Source organism: Pelobates fuscus, chromosome 3, assembly GCF_036172605.1.
Source record: "Pelobates fuscus isolate aPelFus1 chromosome 3, aPelFus1.pri, whole genome shotgun sequence".
Taxonomy (NCBI): Eukaryota; Metazoa; Chordata; class Amphibia; order Anura; family Pelobatidae; genus Pelobates; species Pelobates fuscus.
The window spans coordinates 320,414,328-320,441,960 of NC_086319.1; the positions used below are offsets into that span (position 1 = coordinate 320,414,328).

General features: G+C 40.6%; 1 protein-coding gene across 1 annotated transcript in view; it reads right to left on the reverse strand.

The window, feature by feature from the left end:
* Window positions 1–10,335: 10,335 nt before the first annotated feature.
* LOC134603194 (protein shisa-like-1a) overlaps window positions 10,336–27,633 on the reverse strand; it is a 32,410-nt gene continuing 15,112 nt past the window's right edge. The window contains exon 5 of the mRNA XM_063448933.1: window positions 10,336–11,643. Coding sequence (XP_063305003.1) covers window positions 11,367–11,643 — 277 coding nt within the window. The 3' untranslated portion in view covers window positions 10,336–11,366. The remainder of the gene's footprint in view (window positions 11,644–27,633) is intronic.

Here is a 27,633-nt window from a genome sequence, read left to right on the forward strand (position 1 = left end):
TTACCTTTTTCCAACAGCCAGGCTCCCTCAGCGCTGCTTGTCTCTTCTCCTAACGCAATGTCATGAAGAAGGCATGGCCTCCTATGGCGTGGTCCAACCCAATGATGTGCATGCGGTCAGTGCTTTCATACAGGGGCAGAATGCATCACGTGACAGAGGTTTACTCAGTGCAGAGGAAGCTTCTGCAGAAGCTGTCTTTAGAGATGGATTTAGCCCTGCTCTGTAAACATTTCAGTTTCTTAAAACATTGCAGGGTGAAAAGGACAGAAAAGTACATCACTAGGTGTACTTTAATACATATATTTGGCTGGTATATACATATTTTGGCATTATGCTGGGTGGGTTGCAGGGCCGGTCTGCCCATCTGGATACCAGAGGCACAATTGCCAGGTGACCACGTAGCATGGCCGGACCGCAGACCGTGGTAGAAAAACGTCTGTTCCCCTAGCCGGACTGATAGGAAGTGCTTTCAGTGAGCACCAAACTGCTTCCTGTCAGACCGGGGAGAGGAATGGAAGCTCCTCCACTCTGGTCCGCTGCTTGACCATGTTACAACAAGGTAGGAGGAGGAAAGACACATAGAAGGGCTTCTGGAGGATTAGACATATGGAGGGGCTGAGGGGAAGTCGAGAAAGAGACGAAGGGGCTGGGGAAAGAGACATGCAGAGGAGCTGAAGAAAGGAGAACAAGACAGACACAGAGGGACTGGAAGGAAGTAAAAGATATACAACGGTGTAAGTAGATACCTGCCTGGAAGAAGAGAGCTGCCGCCTTGTCCAAGGTGGAAGAGTTCTTGAGAGACCCCAGTCAAGATTCAGTGCCTGGAGCTGAAGCTTTATAGGGTCCCTGAAAGCGGCTAGGAAGCAGACCAGGCATAGGTACTCAGTTGAAGTACGAGAGCTCCATCACACTAACAAACTAGTTCACACTCACATTGTTATCTGGCAGGTCCCTGTGAAAAACACTTTTTTCTACAAACATTTGCCACAAACTTCTGGAGGAGTGTGGATGCTGGCATCCTGACCACAGACTATGGTCCAGTTTGGAGACCCCTTTTGGGAGTTACCCTGCCAAGCAGCCATTAGCAGCTTTCCCTCCTTGCCCCTGGTTCGGCACTTTCCCTTCCCACGAATGGAACCGAACACTAGCTCCCTGACGGCCGTTCCCATGAACTAGCACGCGAACGTTCCTCAGCGGTACTTAGTCGCGACCGCTATGGAACTATTTTCGGCATTAGGACTTTATGGTTCCTGGTCACCTCATCGGTACTTAGCCACGAATGTTATGGAACAGTTTTCTGCATGAGGTGACCTTGCGGATTTGAACCACTTTGCGACCCACCAGGAGAATACTTCTTGGAGGGAAGATGTCTGAGACTAAGGGGAATAAACGCTCCTTGAGGGCCAGGCGAAGCACCCTGTATTTTGGACGCAGGAGTTGCCGATAGTTGGCTGGCAAAAGAACTGGAACTATTTTGACTATGACCACGTGTGTCGCCGTCAGAATTTTGACACGGTGGAGTTTACACTACACTGCATGGATTTGTACAACTTGGGCGCTTAGATCAGGTCTATTTTAGGCTGTAGGACATATGGGGTTATTATATGTTTTTATGATGTTTTGGGGTACTTTGTTTTTGTGTTTAGCTCTCTGTTCCTGGGAGATAAGTAGACTTCCAGTATTTAGCTCTATTATCTCCCAGGCCCAGAGATTCCTGGGAGGGGCTTGTATTGTATTGTTCGGAGACCCCCTGCTGGGGTCTGTGCATAAAAAGCAGACTTTGGCTCATTAAAATCAGTTGTACTCCCAGAACTATGTGTCGTCTAGTTAGTGGGAGGGGAAAGGGCTAATCACTACTCTGCACCTTGCTCCAGCTCGTGGAGGATTCAGCGGGGGAAAGTCCTTGTAAGGACTATTACTCCCACAACGGTGTGTCGTCCAGTCCCTGGGAGGGAATAGACCTAGTCCCCTATCCTTTGCCAGGACGGAGAGGCTCCAGGAGGTCCCCAGTCAAGCCACGGCGACTGGGGCAGAATCACTGAGGTTTTCCTCGGTTCCAGCTAGGAAGCAATCCTTGGCAGAGGTACCCTGGTGTACAGGGGGCTCCCTACAGTCCCTACCTCCCTAATTTAATTATTTTAATATATGCCATTATTTTTTATTATCATCTTTTTATGGATATTTTCTGGTTTCTTCAGTAGTTTTTTACTCATTTGTTCCTTCTTTTTAGTCTTCCTCCTTTTTTGGGCTACAAATTGGTAATTTACCCTTTGCACCATTCTTGAATGAGTTCACAAAGCACAGTTTATTTGCTTCTTTGCACCACTAGCCTCTCTGTTTTACACGTCATCACGTGACTAGGTTTTTCTATTGGTCAATTAGCGGCATTTTCATCATTAGTGAGTTCACTTCTCTTTTTTTTCTTTATTAATACATTTGATTAAACATGAAAAAGAAGCTGTTTTTATATGCGAAACATGCCCAGTGTTTTATTATTTTTTTGTAGGTTTTATTTCTTCCCCCTTCATTCAGGTATATGGGCTTTGTTTTTTTTTGTTCATTTACTCCCATTTGGTCTGAATTTTATAGCCATGTATATATAACTTTGTCAACAAACCAGCACAAGCAAGGATCCACTTCTCTATCTTTGTCTTCTAAATAAAGTTTACTTTAGTACTTGTGTGGACGGCATTGCTTATCTGTCCTGGCTGCGTTGTCCATAAAATTTGTGCAAGTGTTGGTGTGACTGCGTATAACACCACATAAACTGGATAAAGCAATTTTTTAGAAGAATTTATTAACATATATTAACATTGCGCAAATATAGTCAGCATAAGTTGATTTCTAACCACAATAGTTTTTAACATTGCACTTATTTTGCCATTGTTGTCATTAAAGGACCACTCCGGTATCTTCATTGCAATGCATGGGGTTAAACCATTAGAAAACCGTTTAACCCGAAAGTCTGCAAGCCTGGGCCTGATCACTCGCCTCTACCCCTGCACTTCCTCTCAGTATGTGACAGACTTTTAGGTTAAGTCGGGACCTTACAGTTTAACTCCATCAGGAAAGACAATAGCCGGGACCTCCTCGCACCATAACAAGGTTATTGAGATGAAGTTATTATGGTGCCCGGAGTGTCACTTTAATATTAACAGCCATTTTAAATATTGCTATAAAACATCCATAATTTCTTGGCATATATATCCATTAAATTAACGTTACATTTTTGTCTGGGTCCTCACAGTTCTTGAGGTATACTAGAGTGGACAAACCAACTGTACTACTAAGCATTCTTTTTGTATTCATAATGTGTCCATATTTACATTTAAATACAAACATACTATCTAATAGTGTGGATAACAATGGGATAAAAGGAAATAAAGGCACGTGGAGATCCCTATAGCTATAACATCTTGCATTTTACAAGCCATTAGAAGCAGCACGTCTAGTAAATATTTCCTAGAGCATGTATTGTTTTGATCAATGCAGCTACTTTATTATTAAACAATACCCTGTAATATTACATAATTATATTTCAATTGTAGATCACGTAGCTTTATGTGACCATTAAAATGTGCTATGTATATAAAAGGCAGCACTTATGTAACAGATCAATTAAGTGTATATTACTTATTATGGTAGAATTGTGCCATTGTAGGCTTCTTGATACTTCATAATAATCTATGAGACTAAAGGTTGCGAGGCTTATGAATGGTTCCAAAACCCCAAAATGGCATTATTTCCCTATTTAAATACAGTATATTATCCTACCAGGCTAATTAAATCACCCATCTTAGCTAAAAAAATATGGAGGTTTGGTCACACAATATTGGTGGGTCCTAAACTAATCTTAACATGCTTAAACAGGTTTAAGAGGCGCTCCTCAAATTTAAGGTTACCTGTGGTCACTAACATGGGGCACCTGGAAGGACGAATGGGGTCTGGGTTCCAAATATACACAGAAAAAGGACATTGGTGGGCAGAACATAACATTTCTTCATATTTTTAATGTGCACGCTAGCCCCATTAGTGACTGAGGATTTTCTGAAAATCTGTGCATTTGCCACTGAGGCCATTTTACATTTTTGGTCAAAATACAAACATGCCAATTTCAGTTTTCATATAGACAATTTTAACCAATTGATTTACTGGGCCCATGTCACTTTAGGACAATAATAGCCAGCTACTGCTTTTATCACCTTTATGGCACATCATTTGTAAAAGAAGGTTAACTTGGGCTATTTAATATGGCTCATGTTTTAGTTTTTTTCAATAGGCCATTTTATCACCAATTTGCGACAAATTTATAGGTGATTTTATTTAATTAATATGAAATATTAATGGTTGATTTTACAGGCCCGGTGTGTTCTACTACTTCAAAGAACAGATTCGTTTTCTGCTACATCTCCTGAGTACAGCATCTCCCAAACACTGCCTCTCCCGAGTACCACATTTATACTTTTTCCAAGTTTTTGGAGAATGTATAGGATCATATTCGAGAGATGCCCTAATTTTGAGATGCCGATTTGCTTGCTATTTGGTGAAGTGACACTATTTGTGTCACCATACTGACCATAAGTGGTGGAGTCATACAATGTATTGTGTTTAATCAAAGGGATAAACTAAACAGCACACACATGAAATCTAACAAGGCATATTTGATTTTAAGTAGCTTTGTAAGATTTTATATCGTATTTTTTTTGTCTTTTCCCATAATGTGTATTTTACATATATGGTGTTCTTTACAGCATTAGCACTATTAAGACATGCATGTTCTGGGAGTGTGTCTTCAGCATTATGTATCTTTCATAAGATTTAACAAAAAATATTTCTGAGATTTTATTTGCTTTTGTATTACACAGCTTTTCTTACACTACAACCACACACCCCAAGCTGGCCCTATTTAGGATTAATTACTTTGTAGGGATTCATAAAAATAACCACTTTTGTCTCTTTAGAGATTTTGTGGTTCAATCACTAAAGTCTGAATGCAGTGTGAATCAGCAAAATCCATTAAAATAAATAATCTGGAACCATATTTTAACAAAAGGCAAATCTGCTTGAAATCATAGATTTTAACTGAATAAACGCTCATTCATTACCATAACCATGTCTGCTTTTAAATCTGTGATTTTCAATTCTAAAATAAATATATTTCAGCTAGATTCACAAAATAATAATAATATATGTGCAATATTATGCATTAAATAAATGATATAAATAAAATAATGATTTAACTCGGTTTCATTATTGGGGTAAAATAAACCCGCCCTATGGAGTTTGGACAGCACCGGGACACATATTCTGGCATGCCTTATATTTGTGGGAGTTATTCCCTTGGGGAGCTGCTGCATTAGTTAATTCCCTCCCTTTCCCAATTCCAATAACTGACTTACCAGGAGAGGAGCATGGGAGACAAACAGTGAGATTCCTTCTCCTCCGTTCCTCTCCTGATATATGAGAACATTACGGAATATATATTTTGCTTTTATTGCAAATTTGGTAGTTTCCTTTGATTTAAAATGTTATTTCCTTTTATAAGCATTATAAATGTATTTATTTAACTTGATAGGTTAGAATGTTCGGAGTTCTTTTAGTCTCTGCCTAGAAGCACCTGATGGCGTAAAATAGAATTCCAACTGTCAGCTTTCTGTTCAGGTTAGTTCTTGTTCTGTCAACATCAAGGCTGACTGCTTACAGCTGCTCTATAAATCCTCATACAGTACCAAATATAGCACCATTGAACTGTTCTACCTATCCTTTAATATTACAGTATAGACTCGAGGGACCTCAGTAACCAATAGACTATCCCTCAAACTGCCACGTTGAATCAACAACGTAATGTAAACATTAAACAGGAACTCTAAGCACCATAGCCACTAGAGCTCAGTGTAGTAATTGGGGTGCAAAGAGACTAATGGGGGGTGCATTGAGAAAGGGAATACCTGAAACGTTTGTGATATTCTGTCCTTCAAATGAATATCAGTAGCACCTTTTTGCGCAGCCTCTTGAGTGTTCTATCTACCCTATAATGGGGGGTGCCATATCATTTTTTGGGTAAACATTTTTGAGAAAAAGGGCACTCCCATGAAATTTCAGTATCAGCGCAGTTTAAATTAACCTATATCTATATGCACATTTAAATAACTGAAGCTTTTTAATATCACTCCAATATTAAAGTGTAAGCTCACCTACCAAGTCATGGCAAACCCCTACACTAACTTTTTTTGTGTGTATTTTTTTTCTATGTATTGGGGCTGATGTGTACTAAAGTCATTGCTGCCGCACAGGAGTAGTGGGAGTTTGAAAGCAGGGCCTCATTTTGTATGTTTAAGCAGGGACGGTTTAAAAAAAACACAAACGTTTTTGGTTTGAGTGACCCCTTAGGGACACCGTAGGTACTATGAACATTTCATCTCATTGAACTGGTTATAGTGCCTGAAGAGTCCTGGCACTGTCCCTCATTTCCGTGTTCCTGCTGTGGACGCTCATTTAGCATTGAAACATTAAAATCAGCTTAACGTTGAATGAAAGGATGGCACCAGTGTACTTCAGACATCAATGAGATGAAGCAGTTACAGATGTTAAAACCGCATTACATTAACAATTTGTCAGGTTACTCGGTCTAAAACAGTTTAATCAATTTCAAGATACAGTTTGGGATTGAGGGACTTGCGACGAAGACAATTCAATCTTGAAGGACCACTATAGGCACACAGACCACTTCAGCTTAGTGAAGTGATCTGGGTGCCAGCCCCCCTCCCCCCCCCCCCCCCCCCCCAACCCAACCCACATAGTTTTAACCCTGCAGCTGAAAACATAACAGTTTTAGAGAAACTGCTATGTTTACACTGCAGGGTTAATCCAGCCTCTAGTCTAGTGGCTGTCTCCCTGACAGCCACTAGAGGTGCTTCCGCGGTTTACACTGAGTAAATCACACTTATGTCTGTCAGTGAGTGTATATCTGTCAATGAGTGTATATCTGTGTGTGTGTGTGTCTGTCAATGAGTGTGTGTTTGTGTGTGTATGTCAGTAAAGTGAATTCAGTGTGTGTGTAGTGAATGCAGTGTTTGTGTAGTGTGTGTATATAATGAATGCAGAGTGTGTGTGTGTTTGTATAGTGTGTGTTTGTGTAGTGTGTGTATATAATGAATGCAGTGTGTGTTTGTGTAGTGTGTGTATATAATGAATGCAGTGTGTTTTTGTAGTGTGTGTGTTTGTGTAGTGTGTGTATATAATGAATGCAGAGTGTGTGTGTGTGTGTGTGTGTGTGTTTGTGTAGTGTGTGTAGATAATGCAGATTGTGTGTAGCGTGTGTATATAATGCAGTGTGTGTGTTTCTGAAGGGATGTAATTTGTGTAAAATGGGGGGGGGAGAGCATTTTTTATTTTAATTTAATTTGTATATCTGTGTATCTGTATTTAGTATATCTATGTTTCTCTATGTGGTCTGTGTGTATCTGCATGTGTGCCAGGTTGTGTATCTGCGTGTGTATCTGTATGTTGTATGTTGTCAGTGTGTGTACCTGCGTGTGTATATCTGTGTGTGCATCTGTATAAAGTCAGTGTTTTTATCTGTGTATCTGCATGTGTGTCAGTATATGCATCAGTGTGTCTGAGTATCCATATGTGTCAGTGTTTGTATATATGTCTCTGTGTGTGTGTCATGGTTGTGTATCTGTGTGTCCGTATGTGTATCAGTGTCAGTCTGTATCTGCATGTGTGTTAGTGTGAGTGTCAGTGTTTATATCTGTGTATCTGCGTGTGTTTGAGCGTGTGTGTGTGTGTGTGTATCACAGTGTGTGTGTGTGTGTGTGGGAGTGTATGTGTACATGTCCATACATCTCATCATTCAAATCGCCAACACTACACACAAGTACACCCCTGCATTCAGGGGAGGGCTGGCAGCCTTAGGCCTGGGGGGCAAATCCAGTCAAGTGGCCCACTGCACCAAGAGGAGAGTAAAAACACCTTTCCCATGTGATTGAAAGTGTGTGTATGGGGGGGGGGGGGGGGGGAGGGAGGAAGCAGTCACCTAAACAGACAATCAATGACAGGCACACACACTTGCTGATTTGGCACACACTAAAAAACACACACTCACTGACAGGCACACGCACACACTCACTGACAGGCACACAGACACACACAGAAAGACACATTGTTACAGGCATACTGACTCAGACAGACAGACATACTGACACACACAGGCATACTGGCTGACACAGACAAATTGGCACACACACAGAGACATACTTGCACACAGACATACTGACACACACACAGAGATACATACTGGTACTCACACAGACACACACAGAAAGACACACTGTTACAGGCATACTGACTCAGATAGACAGACATACTGACACACACACACAGACAAACTGGCACACACCCAGAGACATACTTGCACACACATAGACAGGCATACTGATGCACACACACAGACATACTGACATACTAACGCACACACAGACATACTGACATACTGACGCACACACACACAGACATACTGACTGACACAGACATACTGACACACACAGACATACTGACACACAAAGACATACTCATACATACAGACATACTCATACACACAGACATACTCATACACACACACCCAAACTTTACACTTTCAAAACCAGTGGACAGTGGCTGAGTAAGGGGACAGGGCTGTAGTGGGGGACAGGGGGTGGTAGTGGAGGCTATAAGCTGTAATTGGGGGTTTAGGAAATGTACGGGGGGTATAGGGGCTGAAGCAAGTGATGGCTACAATTTGGGAAAGGGGCTGTGGTGTGGGTAATATGCGTTGCAATTGGGGGAGAGGAGCTGTAGTGGGGATGTTATGGGGCTGTGGTGGGGGGCATGGGGCTGAGGAAGGGGGCAGGAGCTGAGAGGGGGGAAAGGAGCAGGGAAAGGGTGGGACAGGGGCTGAGGTAGGGGACAGGGGCTGAGGTAGGGGACAGGGGCTGACTAAGGGGACAGCGGCTGACTAGGGGGACAGGGGCTGAGGAGGGGGGACAGGGGCTGAGGTAGGGGGGAGAGGGGCTGAGGAGGGGGGACAGGGGCTGAGGTAGGGGGGAGAGGGGCTGAGGAGGGGGGACAGGGGCTGAGGAGGGGGGACAGGGGCTGAGGTAGGAGCTGACTAAGGGGACAGGGGCTGACGAAGGGGAGGTGGGGACAGGGGCTGAGGTGTGGACAGGGGCCGAGGTGGGGGCAGGGGCTGCGGTGGGGGCAGGGGTTGACTAAGGCTGAGGTGGGGACAGGGGCTGAGATGGGGACAGGGGCTGAGGAGGGGACAGGGGCTTATGAGGGGGTACAGGTGCTGAGGAGGGGGGACAGGGGCTGACTAAGGGGACAGGGCTGTGGAAGGGTGACAGGGGCTGAGGTAAAGGACAGGGGCTGAGGAGGGGGGACAGGGGCTGAGGAGGGGGGACAGGGGCTGAGGAGGGGGGACAGGGATGAGGAAGGGTGACAGGGGCTGAGGTAGGGGGCAGGAGCTGACTAAGGGGACAGGGGCTGAGGAGGGGGCAGGAGCTGACTAAGGGGACAGGGGCTGAGGAGGGGGCAGGAGCTGACTAAGGGGACAGGGCTGAGGAGGGGAATAAAAAAAAAAACACTAGTGTATTTCCCCCCTCCCTGTGTGTTACCTTAGGCCAGGGAGGGGTGGACAGCAGCCAACAGGAGCAGCAACCAGCAGCAGCCAGTGAAGTCGTCCTCATCTGATGATGTCAGGAGGAGGGGCCGTGACTTCCTCTGCTCTTCTCCCAGACTCCCCAGCGGTCCTGTGAGAAGAGCAGTGTAAGTCACGCCCCCTCCTCCTGACATCATCAGGAGAGGCCAGCCGACTCCACTGACTGCAGACTGCAGGAAGAGTGAGGTAAGTTGAAAAATCTGACTCCTCAGCCAGAAGCAGGGGATTCAGATTTTTCCTTTTTTTTCTGGGAGTGGGCGGCCCTGGGTTTAGGGCGGCCTGGGGGGCAATTGCCCCCCTTCCCAGCCCGCCCCTGCCTGCATTCAACCTTCAACACTAAATACAAACACAGTCCTGCATTGAAACCTCAACAATACATACAAACACACCTTTGTGTTCAACACCAAAAATATATATAAACACACCTCAGCATTAAAAAAAACTACACATAAATGCATGCTTGCATTCAAACACCAACACCACATACAAACACACCCCTACATTTACACAAACATACTCCATACAAAAACATGCTTCCATTCAAACACACCACCACTTCTCAGTGCTAAGCATGGGAAAATGGTTCCGCTACTGCGTTGGGAAGTGGAGAGCGTGATTGCATGTCAGGGAGTGGGGGTCAGGGTGCCCCATCAAATGCTTGCCCAGGGCCCAATCAATATTAAAGATGGCCCTGGTGACATTTACAATACACCTTTATAAAGATGATAATATAAATGTACAGGCTCAACAAGTTTCTTTTCTTTTATGTCTTCTCATCAACTACAGAAGTTTTCAAAGAAGCTCTCAAAGCCCACACATGTGTCAAAATATAGCAATATCTTCTATTTGTCTGCGTAACTATTTGGTTAAAACTCCCATCATCCTCAGATGGTAATTAACCTCTTTGAACTATGGGGCTTGTAGTCAAATCATATGTTCCTTAGCATTGTATTATTGTAACCTAGGACATAGAAAGGAAGCATTTTGTTCGCCTCACATGCAGGAATTGGGATTCTGGTCTCTAATTGGGACAGCTCCATCTGGTCCAGGAGAACTGATGGATCAGAAGCAGGTGGTCGCTGTGTATCCTGCAGTAATGCTATCCCAGGTGTGCAGCAGACACCGTATACCGAGGCGTGCTGCTTCCATTACTCAGTTCTAGGTCTCCGAGTATAAATATCAACCTGTTTCACTGCTGTTTGTCATAGAAAGGCTCTACCTTCTATCTATCTACCTTTGTCATGGTAAACTCAACTCTGACTATAATGCTAGAGGTCAGAGGTTATCAGCCTCCACCTGTACTGAGTTATTGTCCTGTTCCATCCAACCCATCTGTTTCAGTGTCGTATTCCGTCAATACAGCATTCACAGTAATGTTTGACGTTACAGCGTTATTAAGTGTCAGTAATACATTCATTGTAAGTGTGTTATCAAGCCCTATATCTGCCCTGCCGGATGCGCTTGAAAAAATAATAACGCATCAGGTCTTTGACAAACTTCCTGCAGAGAAGACACGTCGCATCTTATTAAAGCCATAGTCTTACAGTCATGATTGTCACCATAGTATTAATAGAGCTCCTGTCATTGTTCTATCCTGCAATGTTTATCAGGAAGCAAACAGTACCAGTCTGAGCGAGGCTCTCAATGTTAGCCCAGCTCGTGGCAATGCTCACACTCTGCCTTCTAAAGGTCTCTGCTTATCCCATATCGTGTGCTCTGACATCCTTCGCTTGGCCACATCGCTCGCACTATTGTTCTCGTACAGTGTGTCTTCTCTCCTGTTTCGGGTGAAGAAGAAGCACAATAAGTGCTTCCCAATCCAGGTGTTACTCAGCATACTGAAGAAGGTATTCTTGTTCAGTCTGTAGTAATATAGAAAATCCACTATCATCAATGAGAGGATTATAAGTCCGTAGAAGCCAATGCCAAGCAATGGAATGGGACTCCTGTGAAAAATTTACAAAAACAAATAAATAAATATATATATATATATATATGTGTGTTTTTTAATGCATGAAACCTTTCAATTTCTTTTTTAATGTTTATTCTGTTCAAGTATCATGTAAAAAAAAAAAATACATTTGATTGACAGCTAAAGGGTTAAAGGGCACTCCAGAATGGTAGTGGGAAATATTTAGTAAAAAATAAATATAATGCATTGACCAATACAAAATAAAATACAGTACATTTAAAGTCCCTGCCAGTGTTTATAACCAGGCAAAAAGTAGAAGCAACCGGCCCTCCCAGACCAGGAAAAGGCTCCACCAATCAGAAGTCTCTCATGATAATCAGTTAGGGGGCCTGATCTTATCTCATAAACTGCTATCATGTCTGTATTGTACTGATGTGTTATGCTCTAAATGTTAGTTCTTAAAAAACAGTTATTCTTTTGTTGAATGCGGTATGAAGATTTAAAATATATTTTCAGTGTATCTAGGGATTTTCATTCTATTTGCTCCTGCTCAGACAGTGTGAAGAGCTGATCCAGCTAATTTGCTGTTTTGCTGGTTCCTAAAAAAGATAGATTAACATCCAGGTCTCCTTTAAAATCAATGGGAGATAGTAGGGAATAATTACTTCCAGTAATTCTGTGTTTTGCACTTGTCAGCATGGTACTATATTCAGGTTTATTTATCTCTGAATGAGCAGTTTTCTGGTTCAAAAACAACATACTATGCACCGAACCTCTAACACCGGGTGTGGGGAGTAGGGTAGATATTCATCAAATTATCTTGATCTGAAACCTGGGTAAAGTTTAAAAATTAAGTGATCACCAACAGAATATGTAATGACCAGTGGGCACAATTCATTGTCCATTGTAAAAATATTGTCAATGAATGTGGTGTGTATATATTATCTTTTTGTCAAAATATAGTTAACTAATGTGATATGTCTAGTACTTGCATATAATGGTTACCCAGTAGAATTGATATAATTGATTACAGCTTTAAGTGTTCATTTGGCTGCCTATGCAGTGAACTGTGACTGGGAAGCAATTGGTTAAATATTCTTGGTGTCTGGGAAACACCCTGCAATGGCATAGCAATTAAGAAATGTTTTTGTATTTCTGTATGCCAACCGAATAGTGTCAAGACATTTATGACTCAGGTTCAGTGATATTTATTTATTATCATATAAACTACCAGAGTGAGTTTGACAAATAACACATACTTACAATAAAGGGTCGTCCACTTAAAGTCTGAAAGTGATTTTAAGATGCTATTTTGGTTTTAGAGCATTATGTATGAAATGTATATCATGTTATGTCTCAAATTACAGGACCACTATAGTCAACCAAAAGAACAAAGAGAGAGGAAAAATCCCCTAAGGGGTATTCCTGTGCTGGCAATAAAGAAACCGTGACAATTAAAGTAACAATAACAATTGCCTACATGTCCTAGAGAGTATAGCATAGATATTGGAGGTAAAAAGGAAAAAATAATAATAATAATAAGAGAGCAAGAATATATTGCCTCAATGTAGTGCCCTTTGTTACATTAATAGTAGTGATGAATCTTTATTAAGTCTTAAAATAGTAACAAAGAAACACGGACTTGTCCCTATATCTGTATATAGCTGCAGGCAGGAGATACAGGAGACACAGAGATTGTTACTTTTAAAGAGAGATGGATTGCTATCTATCTCAATGTAGCAGACAATCCTATTGGTGTCTATAGTATAAGTAATTACCACTGGTGCTAGGCTAGTAGAGGAATAAAGTAGTGAAGGGGGAGAAGAACAAAATCCCCTGCTAAAGAGACCTCTGTGCTAGTCCCTAGTCTCCTGGAAACACCTTCAAGGGTCTTCTAAACTAAGTCTGAATCTCAGTATTGAAAAAACAAACAAACAAACAACCTGCCTAATCAGCCTTAAGCTTTACTCGCTAGGATTTAGCACTAAAAATGAGAGATGGGTCTAAAAACCCATGGTGCAGGTAGATATCCTTAGGTGCATTAAGTGCATAAGTGCAATGGTGAAGTGAGAAGGACAACGACGAGCTTGTCGCCCGACGCGCGTTTCGGTGTATAGTAACACCTTTGTCAGGGGCTGAGCAATTGTCCTGGCGAAAAACCGGGACTTTTAAACGCCCGTTAACCAATCGGGCGCAGGATTCCCCCATCGTCATCGGTGACGTTTTCGGGATGTACCCGCGTCACGTGGTCCGGGGTGGCAATAGGGGAGGAGTCAGTAGGAGGAAACGTCATATGATTGACAGATTTGTTGTCTCTATCCGCCGTAGTCTAGCAGAGAGTTGTGACGAATCCCTTAGGGAACTCCTTGCCACATATATGCTTGAGCATTTTGACATCAGCTTGGGTTACAGGTAGAAAGTATTGCATAATTGTGATTAGAGGAATAGAGATGGAACTATATAAGCCTTCTTTTTTTTTTTTTTAGTATAAATTCTTTTATTTAATTTCTTACACACATACATTTAACACTATGACTACATAAGTCCAATACTGTTTTAACATAATTAGCACATTTAACACATTTACATAATACAAAATACAAAATACAAACACAATACAGTGTTATCTGCCGGGTCAGGCCTTGAGAGGGGATATATCATTAACTCATAGCTCTAATTCTTTCTGAGCTCAGGTAAATCCTAATATGCTTTATGGCCGATTTTCAATTTTGTTGAGCCACCCTTGCCATAGGTCTCTCCTTTTGGGGGCGTTCAAATATGGGATGCTCAGATCTCTCTCCATCATTGTCTGAAGACGGATTTGGTCCTTAATCGTATCCCAATTGATCGTTTGGTTTGATTTCCAATTCCGTGCTAAGACAATTTTGAATGCAATAAAGCAGTGAATAACAAAGCATCTGATACTATAGACCATCTTTGGCCAGTGCATGTGTAGCAAGACTATCTCAGGTTTCATTTCTATCTCTATTCCGGTTATCTCTTTTATGAATCTTAGCATTCTCTTTATAGAGCTCTGGATTTTTGAACAACTCCACCAGATATGGATAAATGAGCCTACTTCTTTATCGCATCTCCAACATTTAGAAGATACCCCTGGGTACATCTGGGACAGCTTACTGGGGACTAGATACCATCTATAGATGACCTTATAGTAAGATTCTAATAGATTTAAGCATTGGACCTGTCGACGAGTAATATTTATGGCTTTACACCACTCATCCTGATCTAACGGACATTTCAGATCACTCTCCCATTTAGTTTTCTGAGGGAAGCTAACCACTTCATTCATGTTTCTTATAGCTACTATTGCTTTAGCTAGGACTTTTGGTACATTCTGGTTTGAGAAAATGTTTTTTATCATCATATACGCTTTTCCAAGATCTTTGCTAAGGTGTTTCTGCAGGAAATATTTAAGTCTCAGGTACGTAAATACTTCTCGCTGGGACAGATGGAATTTCTGTACAATAATATCAAAAGGCAATATGTTAGCTGCACCTAATATCTGCGAGACTTTATATATTCCCTGGGTTCGCCAGCTATCTAGAGAGATGTCCCTCATATTGGCTTCTATTGTTCTCAGATTTGCTGTATCCAAAATCGCATGTTTTAGAGACATTTTCATTTTGATTTCCTCCCAGACTGGCACCATTTGAGCCCATATAATATTATTTTTGATATCGATCTCCATTTTACCTAAAGGTTTTGTATTCCATAATATGCCCTCTGAACTTTTTAGACCTAAATCTTCCATTTCCATACAAAACCAACTTTCTTTCCTAGCCGTCACCGTCTGGGACCTGTACATATGTGTAATCACGTTTGCCCAGTATATAACTCTTATATTGGGAAAATTTAATCCACCGTCCTTGGTTTTTAGTGATAGGATTTTCCTGTTTATTCTATTTTTCTTACCTTTATTAATAAAGTTCTCTAGATTATTCTGCAATAATGTCAACCAACTATCTGGAACCCTGAGTGGAATCATTTGAAATAAATAGTTCCACTTAGGGATAATATAGGAGTTGATGACATTAATACGACCCCACCAGGTAATCTGCGCACTTCTCCAATCTTTGAGTAGTAAGTTTGTACTTTTTAGCAAGCTTAAGAAATTTTCTTCCATCATTCTCTCTATATTTTTCGTAATGGTTATTCCTAAGCAGTCAAACTTCTGAGGTGCCCATGTAAATGCGTAGAGATTACTAATTTCCTCTCTTGACTTTTTATCTAATTCAATGCTCATCACGACTGTTTTTTCATTGTTAAGTTTATAATTTGCTAGTTGGCTATACCGTCTAACTTCTCCCATCAGATGTTTCAAAGATCTAACTGGGTCAGTGATTGTCAGAAGGATGTCATCCGCATAAAGACTAATTTTTAGTTCTTTTTCTCCTATTTTGTATCCCTTTATATCTACATTGTTTCTAATATTTTCCGCTAAGGGTTCTATTGAGAGGATGTATAATAGAGGTGAGAGCGGGCACCCTTGTCTGACTCCATTATTAACTGATACCCAATCTGAACATACATTAGGGCCTACTATCCTAGTAGAAGGGTTTTTATATAGGGCCATAATTCCTCTTATCATCCAGCCATCTATTCCATAGGCTTCTAGGGTTAGTTCTAAAAACTTCCAGTTTAGCCTATCGAAGGCTTTTTCTGCGTCGACTGCTAGGGTCATAAGAGGAATATGTTTCTTGTAAGCGTTGTCTATAATACTTATAATTCTTCTTGAATTGGATCCCACCCATCTATCTGGTATGAAACCTATTTGGTCATTATTGATAAGAGTTTTAATAATACCTTTAAGGCGGTCTGCCAGGATGGATGAGAATATTTTTACATCTGAATTGATTAGAGAGATGGGACGGTAGCTAGATACTACAGCTGGATCTTTTCCTTGTTTCAGGATGGGAAGCATGTTTGCTCTTGTCATCTCTTCCGGGAAGCTACCTATTTTCACTGCATCATTAAACGCTAGTGCTAGATGTGAACTCAAAATAGATTTATAAGTATGAAAAAACAAATTAGAAAACCCATCTGGGCCTGGTGTTTTTAGCTTCTGGGTTTTAGATATAGCCCTAATAACCTCGTCCTCTGTAATCTCTTTGTTCAAACTATCCTTCTGAATTTGATCTATTTTTTTTAGCTTTGTACTGGTTAAATATTCCTTAATCTTTATTACAGAGGTTTCTACGGGAAGATTGTATAATGACCCGTAGTAATCTCTAAAACAGTCTCCAATCTCTTTTGGATTTATATAGGTATTTGAGTTATATACAATCTTGGATATGCGCGCCTTAGCCTGTTGTTTCCTCAGCTTATTAGTTAACATCTTGTCTGTTTTATTTCCTCTACAGTAGAATCTAAGTTTTAATTTCTTTATATTATTTGCTATCTTAATATTCAAACATTGTAAAATATTTTTTTGAACTTCTGCTATTCTTCTACCTCTCTCCATAGTAGGCTCATTTTTATTATCAGTTGTAAGCTTATAGAGTTCAATATGCAGGTCTCCTAGTCTTTTTTCTTTACCTTTAGCTTCATGATTTAGCTTTATAAGGTAGCCTCTTACCACTGCTTTGAAACAACACCAAGTGTTGAGGTTTGAGGTATCCAAAGGGTCATTCTCCTCAAAAAAGCATTTTATCAGATTCTCCAGCTTGGACTTGCTATGTTTGTTATATAGCAAATAATTATTTAGTTTCCAAGTTGAGTTACTTCTAGCTGTCAAATTGTCTTTTAGTTCAAATATATACATACTATGGTCCGACCAGACGTTTTCTACAATGTCTATCCTAGTCAAGTTATCTACTAGATTCATATTTCCCCAAATCATGTCAATTCTTGAGTATGTGTAATATACTCTCGATAGATGAGTATAATCTCTTACATCTGGATTTTGGAGGCGCCAGACGTCAAATAAATCATAATTGTTTTTAATGTTGGTCAAAGAACTAGCGTTTTTAATTACTGCTTTATTCAGTGAGCTCCCTTTCAGCAATTTTTTATCTTTTTGTGGATCCAGTATGCAATTAAAGTCGCCCGCCACTATATATATCCCTGTTTTAACCAAATCCGCTTTGTTTAATATTTTCTTTAATTGGGAAACTGGAGCTACATTCGGAAGATATAGATTAATTATGGTGAATTTTACGTCATTTATCTTCGCCACCAAAATCATAAATCTACCTTCCGTGTCTAAATCCTGATAGAGTTTCTCCCACTTAACCCTGTCCGAAATTATCATTGCTACACCTCTTTTCTTTTTATCTTTCATGGATGCATGTAGGATAATTGGAAACTTATTACCTCCCCATGTGGGTTTCTCATTTTGTCTCCAATGTGTCTCCTGGACTAAGCAGATATCAATCTTTTCTTTTATCATTTGGTTGCGTATCATAGATCTTTTATGCATAGTATTTAGGCCCTGAGCATTTATAGACAAAAACTTAACCATATTTACCTTCTCTCTCTTTATTTTCTAGCCTCTTGCCTTTAAGACCCTTCAGATAACACATGTTCATAACAAACAACACTACATTAATCGGGAACCTTTTCTGGTACCACATCTTTACCTATCTCGCCTAGGACTAACCTTAGTCTCTAGCGGATAGCCCCCGTCTCGTGAGTAGATCGCTACTCCGAGATTTATGCTTTATATAAGCATCAGGCGGGACTCTAAGTGAGAGTCGAGGAGGGGCGACTGGGGGAGGGAGAGGGAGAGGGAAAAAAAAAAAAATATATATATATATATCTTTTCTTTCTTTTCTCTTTCCTTTCTTCTATGATTTAAACTGTTTCCAATTTACACTAACCAATTTTATAGTGGCGTATTAATAATACTAACTTTCAGTTATACCGATCTCTGTAGGCTCTAGGTTTTCTAATATAAATTATAATGATACATTCTCTACCCATACCCTTATATATGTATTCTGTGATAAGTACTAAAAAAAAAAAAAAAAAAAAAAAAAAAAAAAAAGGCACTCGTGTTAACATTCCTCGTTTTAAACTTTTTCTCCATATTACCCTTAACCGATTCAGTAGTGTCGTGTGCTTGTGCAAGCTTTTGGTTGTATCGTTCTCTATAAAACTCTTAGATTACTAATATAATTGTAGAGATTATTTCTCTCCCCTCACCTTTATCTATGTTTCTATACTAAGTAATTGTTCCCCACTTTCCTAAAACCCTTTTAGCCCCACAACGGGCATCTCATATCTTAAAATCCTTTACTGGATCATAAGTAGGTATATCTCAAACCTAAATCCAAAAAAGAAAAAAAAAAAAAAAAAAAAAAAAAAAACACTCGTGTTGTCATACCTCAGTTTAAGCTTTTTTTCCTTATTCCCCTTAGCAAATTCAATAGTGACGTATAATTATAAACACTTTCAATTGTACCGTGCTCTGTAAACTTTTCAGTTACAAATATAATTCTAGTAAATTGTTTCTCTATCTCTATGTTTCTATAGTAAGTGATTTATTCCACACATTTCTAAAACAATTTTGTCCCCAAGTGGGCATCTTGTGTCCCTTATAGATATATCTTGACCCATATTCTTCTTACAGGAAAAAAAAAAAAAAAAAAAAAAAAAAAAAAAGAAAAAAGCATTAGTTGTTTTCCGTGCCTTTTCCCTTTTTAAGTTTGTAAATGGGTTGTAAATAGCTTGTAAATAGGTCGGTCCATACTTCTGCTTCTCTAAAATAGGAAAGCTTTCTTTTCCTCAATAGTCTGGGTGAATAGCTCCTCTTTACCAACTAATTTGGGTGGAGTGTAACTTGCATAGTAGAGTCTTTAAGTTTTCTCTCCTCCTTTGAAGTTCCTTTGAACTTCCCTTTTCTCTTGTTCCTTCGCATCCTTCTCATAGAGAGCATTGAGCTCCGGGCTTAACCTTAATATGCTTAACCCATTTCAAGAAGAAAAAAAAAAAAGAAAAAAAACCACCGCCTTCTTCTTTTACTCCCATATCTCTCATCTCTCCCAGCTCTCATAAAGTTATTAGAGGGTTAATGATTTTGTCCATGCTTCTAGTTCTTTAGCTGAAGTGAATGGTATCCATTTTTCTTCCCACCACACAATTATTTTGGATGATTGTACCCATTTGTATTTCACGTTTCTTTGCTTCAATGGGTCTAAGGCTTGAAAAAATGTTCTTCTCCATTTTCTTGTTTGCATTGAGAGATCTTGGAATGTAATGATGTCCTTAAATTTCTCCGATAAGTTGTCCTTGTTCCTCAGCAGGTTTAACAATTGTTGTTTGTATGTATAGGAGGAGAAGCAAACTATTACATCTCTTGGATAATGGGCAGGAACTTCATGAGGCTTTCTTAATCTATGTGCTCGTTCTATTATAGGTTGAGGTATTTCCTTCTGTAAGCCAGCTTCTTGGAAGAAAGAGAGTAAAAAATCCTGTAATTGGTCTTGGGTTATAGATTCAGATATGTTTCTGAAACGAACATTGCACCTCCTCGACCGATCTTCAAGGTCTCTAATCTTTAAGTTTATTTGCTGTATTAAAGCTTCTGTTTGAGTGTTCTCCCGTTGCATATTATTTATTTGGTCTTCCATTCTATCAATTTTTTCTAATGCCGAGCTCAATTTGGTATTAATTCTCTCCATCTCCATTTTAATTGTATTTGAGCTGTTAACAATCTGGCTAGCAATCTGTGCCATTTGCTCGTCTAGTTTGTTCACCAGAAAATCTTGAGACACATAATTCGCATAATTCTTATGATCTGTATTGAGCACAACTGTTGTTTGCGTGTTCTGATCATGGAATATCGTTTCGTTCTCTTTGTGCCCCGGTTTTTCTTTATTGGGGGAAAAAAAACCTGACAACCTAGTTGGCTGAGAGTCATCTTTTTTTTCTTTGCTTTTTATTTGTCTCTTAGACGCCATATTGGATTTCTTTCCTGAGTCTGGGGGGAGGAGGTTCACTCAGATTCTTTCAGGCCTCTTTCAAGCCTCTTTCAAGCCGCTTTGACTTTTAGCAGCAGCAGCGAAAACTTCCTTAGGTACAATTTTTATATGCAGAGATTTTGCACAAGATTTTACCAAGATTTTGTTGCAAGGTTTTGTTGCTACTATATCCTGCTATATCCTGCTTGTTACCATGTTTTACCAGAAGTAAACTTTAATAAAAGTAGAGTAAATTATAATACCGACGTAGATAGAAAAAAAAAAAAAAAAAAAATTCCCACTACGGTTATATGTGGGCTTAACTTACTCCACTTATTTAACTTGGACCTCCTATTTGTAGGCAACAATTTTTGTCCCCTTGTCTTTTCGTCCCCTCCAACTGAGTCAGGTCTTATCCCCCAACGTGGTTTAAATATTTTAAGCACAAATTTTAAGCACTTCCCTTATCGATGGAGAGCTATCCGCTCACTGCTCCGTTTTTACTCCGTCTCTGCCGCTTACTCCGCTTACTCCGTCTCTGCCGCTGCCGCTTACTGCTCCGTCTTCCCCATCGAGTCGTGGTCACTTGTAAGCCGCGGTCGCTGCCTTCTCCCTCATCTCCCGCCGGGCGCCTCTCACACGCTCTTCCTAGACCCGCCTCCCGACGTGCTCACGTCCTCCCGTGCACGTCCGCCCACATCGGATCCCGACCGTTCACCAAAAAGCCTATATAAGCCTTCTTAAAGAGTGGAGTTGTCCACTACCATGTTTAGTTAAATAACAGATCAAGGGACTGCTTGTACAGCATTAAAGTGACAGTGTAAGTATTACATTATTATAAAGATTTGCTGTCATATTTGTCCCTTATCGAAGCCACTTTGGGGATTATACACTATAAATGGGTATACAGTCCAATATTCATTATATTGAGATGATTCTGCAGTAAATAAGTTGGAGTGTATACTCATAATACGTGACAAAGTGTATAATATAAAGAGGGTGGTTTATCTATATACTGTGGAGGTTTAGGGACAGGCTCCAAATCTGGAGGCTACTTTTTCTCATATTCATTATATATTCATTATATAGTCTTTCATAGACTGTAAACTCTATCAAGCTATTTGTATGACGTGGTGCAATGGGAGGGTGGTTGATGGTTGGTTAAGCGGACAGATGCTCTATTTGTAGTGAAAAGTGCTTCATGTGGAAATAAAAAGGTGATTACTATTTACAAGTGTCAAAGTTTATATGTTAGAGATCATGTAATAAATGGGGAGTAGGTAAAGCTTTCGTTCAGACCGTTTGGCGACAGGGTTTGTAAACGGTAAATCCAGTAACATTCCCGTTTCCTGATGCGTTGGTCCCAGTTGCCTTTCCTTTGGTCTTGTTTAATAAGTTCAATGCCTTGAAACCTTAGGACCGTGGGATCCCCCCTATGTACAGTTTTGACATGTCTAGAGACCGAGGTCTCTATATGTCTTGTAGTTTTCACTGCATTAACGTGTTCAAGAATCCTTCTTCTGAAGGGGCGAAAGGTTTTTCCCACGTACTGCATTGGACACTGGCAGGTAATCAAGTAGACCAAGACCTTGGAACTGCAGTTGAAAAAGGAGGGGGTGTCAAAATTCAGACTTTTGGAGCTGTTTGTAAATGTTTTAGAATCCCTTCTGATGAAACTACAGGCTTTGCATCTACCACATTTGTAGGTACCTTTGAGATTATTGATCAGCCAATGTTGTGGTGCTGTAGTCCTCTGGAAATGACACTCCCTTGTCTCTCCTGCCCTCTCAATTCCATCTTTGAGGACAGCAGGCAAAGACAGGGTAGTAACTGTTTATCTATAATCAATTTTAGGGTTCAAGACCCATTTAGCTATCGGTTAGAAATTAGAGATCCAATTTTAAAGATTTAAATGGCAGGTTTCCTTTCTAACTTACCAAATGCCTCTAAGTGGTGTCAAGATGCAGACTTAATCTTTTCTGAAGCCATCTTACCACCGGACGAGTCCAACTACTCCCTAACGGCAGGCTTTAATAGCCTAACCCAGCTGTACAAACAACAAATTAGGACAAGCTGGGAGATAGCATCTCTAGAAAATTACCTAAAAAAAGGGCTAATTCCTAGGGGTCTAAGAGTTCCAACAACACCAAATACACATATAGATGAGGAAGACTTTATTAAAGAGTGGGAGGAGGCTGCAGGACAATGCTCTGCTAAATTCATGGAAATAATTTGCAAATACGAAAATAAAAAATTAAAGAACATGGAGAAAAAGGTCGAAAAAGAGGTAGACCGGGTACAACAATTTAAACTGGACCCAACCTTTAACTTGAATGAAAACAAATTACAAAATAATCTGGAAAAATTTCAATCCCTAATCAAACAACGTAAACATCATACATTTTTGAGGGATACTAAAGACTTTAAAACAGGCAACGTATATAGGAGATACCAGAGGAGAAGGGTCCAAAAGGACCAATTCTCAACCTCTGAATACGAATCGAGTGAGTCTGAAGTGGATTCTCAATCTTCCGCTTCCATCTCTGACGACCAGAGCAGGGGAATACTTAAAAAAGGGGTCACTTTTTTAGAAAAACAGGGAGAGAGTCGCCCACAACCGCTATCAAGACCCAAAAGACAATACAATCGGAGGAAGCAATTCTGAACAAAAATCAGGTGGTCAATCTATCTAAGTACAAGTTGACACAACCAGAATTAGACTTATTGGGCAAAGGCCTGTCTTTTATACCCACTCCACGCTTTGATAAGTTTACCTGGGTGAAAGACATCCATTTATTTGCCCGAAAACTCCTACTACACAAGAATTACTTCCTCTCTGAGGAGAAAAAAGCTAAGGCACTAGGTCTGGATCTAAGAGATTATAAAATGACCATGCTATTAGCAGAACTCCTAGAAGAAAATGACAGAGGTGAACAAGCAGTATATCCTCTCACCAATTTGAGGAAAAAAAGTCAATATTGCCCCAAATTGGGCGACTCAAAATATATTGAGACTTTTGTTGAATTGGTAAGCAACGAGATTGATAAAATCACCATATCTGACCTAGACTTTAAACCCAACTCCAACCTATCAACATCAGAAGTAAGGGCCCTAAAATCCCTAAGAGAAAACAAGGAAATCACAATTAAACCCTCTGACAAGGGAGGCAATGTCGTCATTATGCACACTCCAAACTATGTAGAAATTACCAAGAAAATACTAACTGATGAGAGTACCTATAAGGTCATACAACATGACCCAACCACTAAATTCCAAGAGGAATTAAGAACAATCTTAATAGAAGGGTTGAATGATCATCTCATCTCTAAAAATGAATACGAGTATATCTTAGGTGACAGTCCGCGTATCTCAACGTTCTACAGCCTGCCGAAGATACACAAACAGCACAACATCCTGACTGGAAGACCAATAGTATCCGGTAACAATAATTTGACCCAGAACGCAAGTGTCTATCTGGACCAAATCTTGAAACCACTGGTTACTCAACTCCCGTCTTACCTGAGAGATACAAAGCAAACCCTGGCAGAACTAACTAAAATTCAGATGCCTCCAAACTCTATGCTCTGTAGTCTAGATGTAGAGTCGCTCTACAGCTCCATCCCTCACTCCCTAGGCTTGAAACATACTAGATACTTTTTACATAAAAGAGGTGCCCACTTAGACCAACATAGCGAATTCACAGTTCAATTACTCAAGTTAATTTTGACCCACAACTTCTTCCTGTTTGATGGAGTGTACTACCACCAGGTGCAGGGTACGGCTATGGGGACGTCTTGTGCGCCCTCCTACGCCAACCTGCACCTGGGGTGGTGGGAAGAGAAGATAGTCTTCACGAACCCCCCTAGTGACCTGACACAATGCATCTATTACTGGAAAAGGTATATAGATGACATTGTAATTATATGGACAGGCACCTTGGATCAGTTCCAACAGTATGTGCAGACACTCAATCAGAATGACTTGAATCTCAGATTTACTACAGAGGTGGAAACTCCAACCCTAACCTTTCTGGACCTGATGCTTATCCCGAACTCCAATGGGAGCATAAAAACAAATCTATTCAGGAAAAGTACAGCTACAAATAGCTTACTTAATTGGAGGAGCCATCACCCTACTCCCCAAAAGAAAGGAATCCCCATTGGCCAGTACTTGCGCCTTCGGCGCAACTGCACAGACATTGAGGACTTCAAATTAAAGGCCAGAGATCTACGCATCATGTTCAGGTCAAAAGGGTACCCAAATAAATGTCTGAAGAGGGCCTATCATAGAGCCCTTCTAACAGACAGAGAGAGTTTAATAAGAGATGAAAATCCTCCCCCCTTCCCTCACATGGGAAAATGAAGGAACCAGACAACAAACAACTTAGATGCGTAGCCACATATGATGCGGGATGGAACTGCGTGAGATCTATCATGCACAGGTTCTGGCCCCTACTGAAACAGGACGAACAACTAAGGGATTTTCTTCCACCACAAGTATCCCTAGTGGCAAGGAGAGGCATGAATCTTAAGGACTCCCTTGTCCACAGTCATTTCCAGAGGACTACAGCACCACAACATTGGCTGATCAATAATCTCAAAGGTACCTACAAATGTGGTAGATGCAAAGCCTGTAGTTTCATCAGAAGGGATTCTAAAACATTTACAAACAGCTCCAAAAGTCTGAATTTTGTCACCCCCTCCTTTTTCAACTGCAGTTCCAAGGTCTTGGTCTACTTGATTACCTGCCAGTGTCCAATGCAGTACGTGGGAAAAACCTTTCGCCCCTTCAGAAGAAGGATTCTTGAACACGTTAATGCAGTGAAAACTACAAGACATATAGAGACCTTGGTCTCTAGACATGTCAAAACTGTACATAGGGGGGATCCCACGGTCCTAAGGTTTCAAGGCATTGAACTTATTAAACAAGACCAAAGGAAAGGCAACTGGGACCAACGCATCAGGAAACGGGAATGTTACTGGATTTACCGTTTACAAACCCTGTCGCCAAACGGTCTGAACGAAGGCTTTACCTACTCCCCATTTATTACATGATCTCTAACATATAAACTTTGACACTTGTAAATAGTAATCACCTTTTTATTTCCACATAAAGCACTTTTCACTACAAATAGAGCATCTGTCCGCTTAACCAACCATCAAGCACCCTCCCATTGCACCACGTCATACAAATAGCTTGATAGAGTTTACAGTCTATGAAAGACTATATAATGAATATATAATGAATATGAGAAAAAGTAGCCTCCAGATTTGGAGCCTGTCCCTAAACCTCCACAGTATATAGATAAACCACCCTCTTTATATTATACACTTTGTCACGTATTATGAGTATACACTCCAACTTATTTACTGCAGAATCATCTCAATATAATGAATATTGGACTGTATACCCATTTATAGTGTATAATCCCCAAAGTGGCTTTGATAAGGGACAAATATGACAGCAAATCTTTATAAAAATGTAATACTTACATTGTCACTTTAATGCTGTACAAGCAGTCCCTTGATCTGTTATTTAACTAAACATGGTAGTGGACAACTCCACTCTTTAAGAAGGCTTATATAGTTCCATCTCTATTCCTCTAATCGCAATTATGCAATACTTTCTACCTGTAACCCAAGCTGATGTCAAAATGCTCAAGCATATATGTGGCAAGGAGTTCCCTAAGGGATTCGTCACAACTCTCTGCTAGACTACGGCGGATAGAGACAACAAATCCGTCAATCATATGACGTTTCCTCCTACTGACTCCTCCCCTATTGCCACCCCGGACCATGTGACATGGTACGTCACACGTGACGCGGGTACATCCCTAAAACGTCACCGATGACGATGGGGGAATCCTGCGCCCGATTGGTTAACGGGCGCTTAAAAGTCCCGGTTTTTCGCCAGGACAATTGCTCAGCCCCTGACGAAGGTGTTACTATACACCGAAACGCGCGTCGGGCGACAAGCTCGTTGTTGTCCTTCTCACTTCACCATTGCACTTATGCACTTAATGCACCTAAGGATATCTACCTGCACCATGGGTTTTTAGACCCATCTCTCATTTTTAGTGCTAAATCCTAGCGAGTAAAGCTTAAGGCTGATTAGGCAGGTTGTTTGTTTGTTTGTTTTTTCAATACTGAGATTCAGACTTAGTTTAGAAGACCTTTGAAGGTGTTTCCAGGAGACTAGGGACTAGCACAGAGGTCTCTTTAGCAGGGGATTTTGTTCTTCTCCCCCTTCACTACTTTATTCCTCTACTAGCCTAGCACCAGTGGTAATTACTTATACTATAGACACCAATAGGATTGTCTGCTACATTGAGATAGATAGCAATCCATCTCTCTTTAAAAGTAACAATCACTGTGTCTCCTGTATCTCCTGCCTGCAGCTCTATACAGATATAGGGACAAGTCCGTGTTTCTTTGTTACTATTTTAAGACTTAATAAAGATTCATCACTACTATTAATGTAACAAAGGGCACTACATTGAGGCAATATATTCTTGCTCTCTTATTATTATTATTTTTTCCTTTTTACCTCCAATATCTATGCTATACTCTCTAGGACATGTAGGCAATTGTTATTGTTACTTTAATTGTCACTGTTTCTTTATTGCCAGCACAGGAATACCCCTTAGGGGATTTTTCCTCTCTCTTTGTTCTTTTGGTTCATTAATCTATTTGGGTACAAGCCCTTTGGTGGGACTGGCACCACCTCCTGACCACACTCCCTTGTCTCTCCTGCCCTCTCAATTCAATCTTTGAGGACAGCAGGCAAAGACAGGGTAGTAACTGTCCACTATAGTCACCCAGACCACTTCAGCTCAATGAAGTGGTTTGGGTGCCAGGTCCCCCAGGTTTTAACCCTTCAGATGTAAACATAGCAGTTTCAGAGAAACTGCTATGTTTACATTGCAGGGTTAATCCAGCCTCTAGTGGCTGTCTTTCTGACAGCCACTAGAGGCGCTTCCCCGCCGCTTAATGCGAAAATCGCATTGAGCACGCAGATAGTCCATAGGAAAGCATTGAGAAATGCTTTCCTCTTGGCGTGTTTAATGCGCGCGCAGCTCTGGCCGTGCATGCGCATTCGGCTCC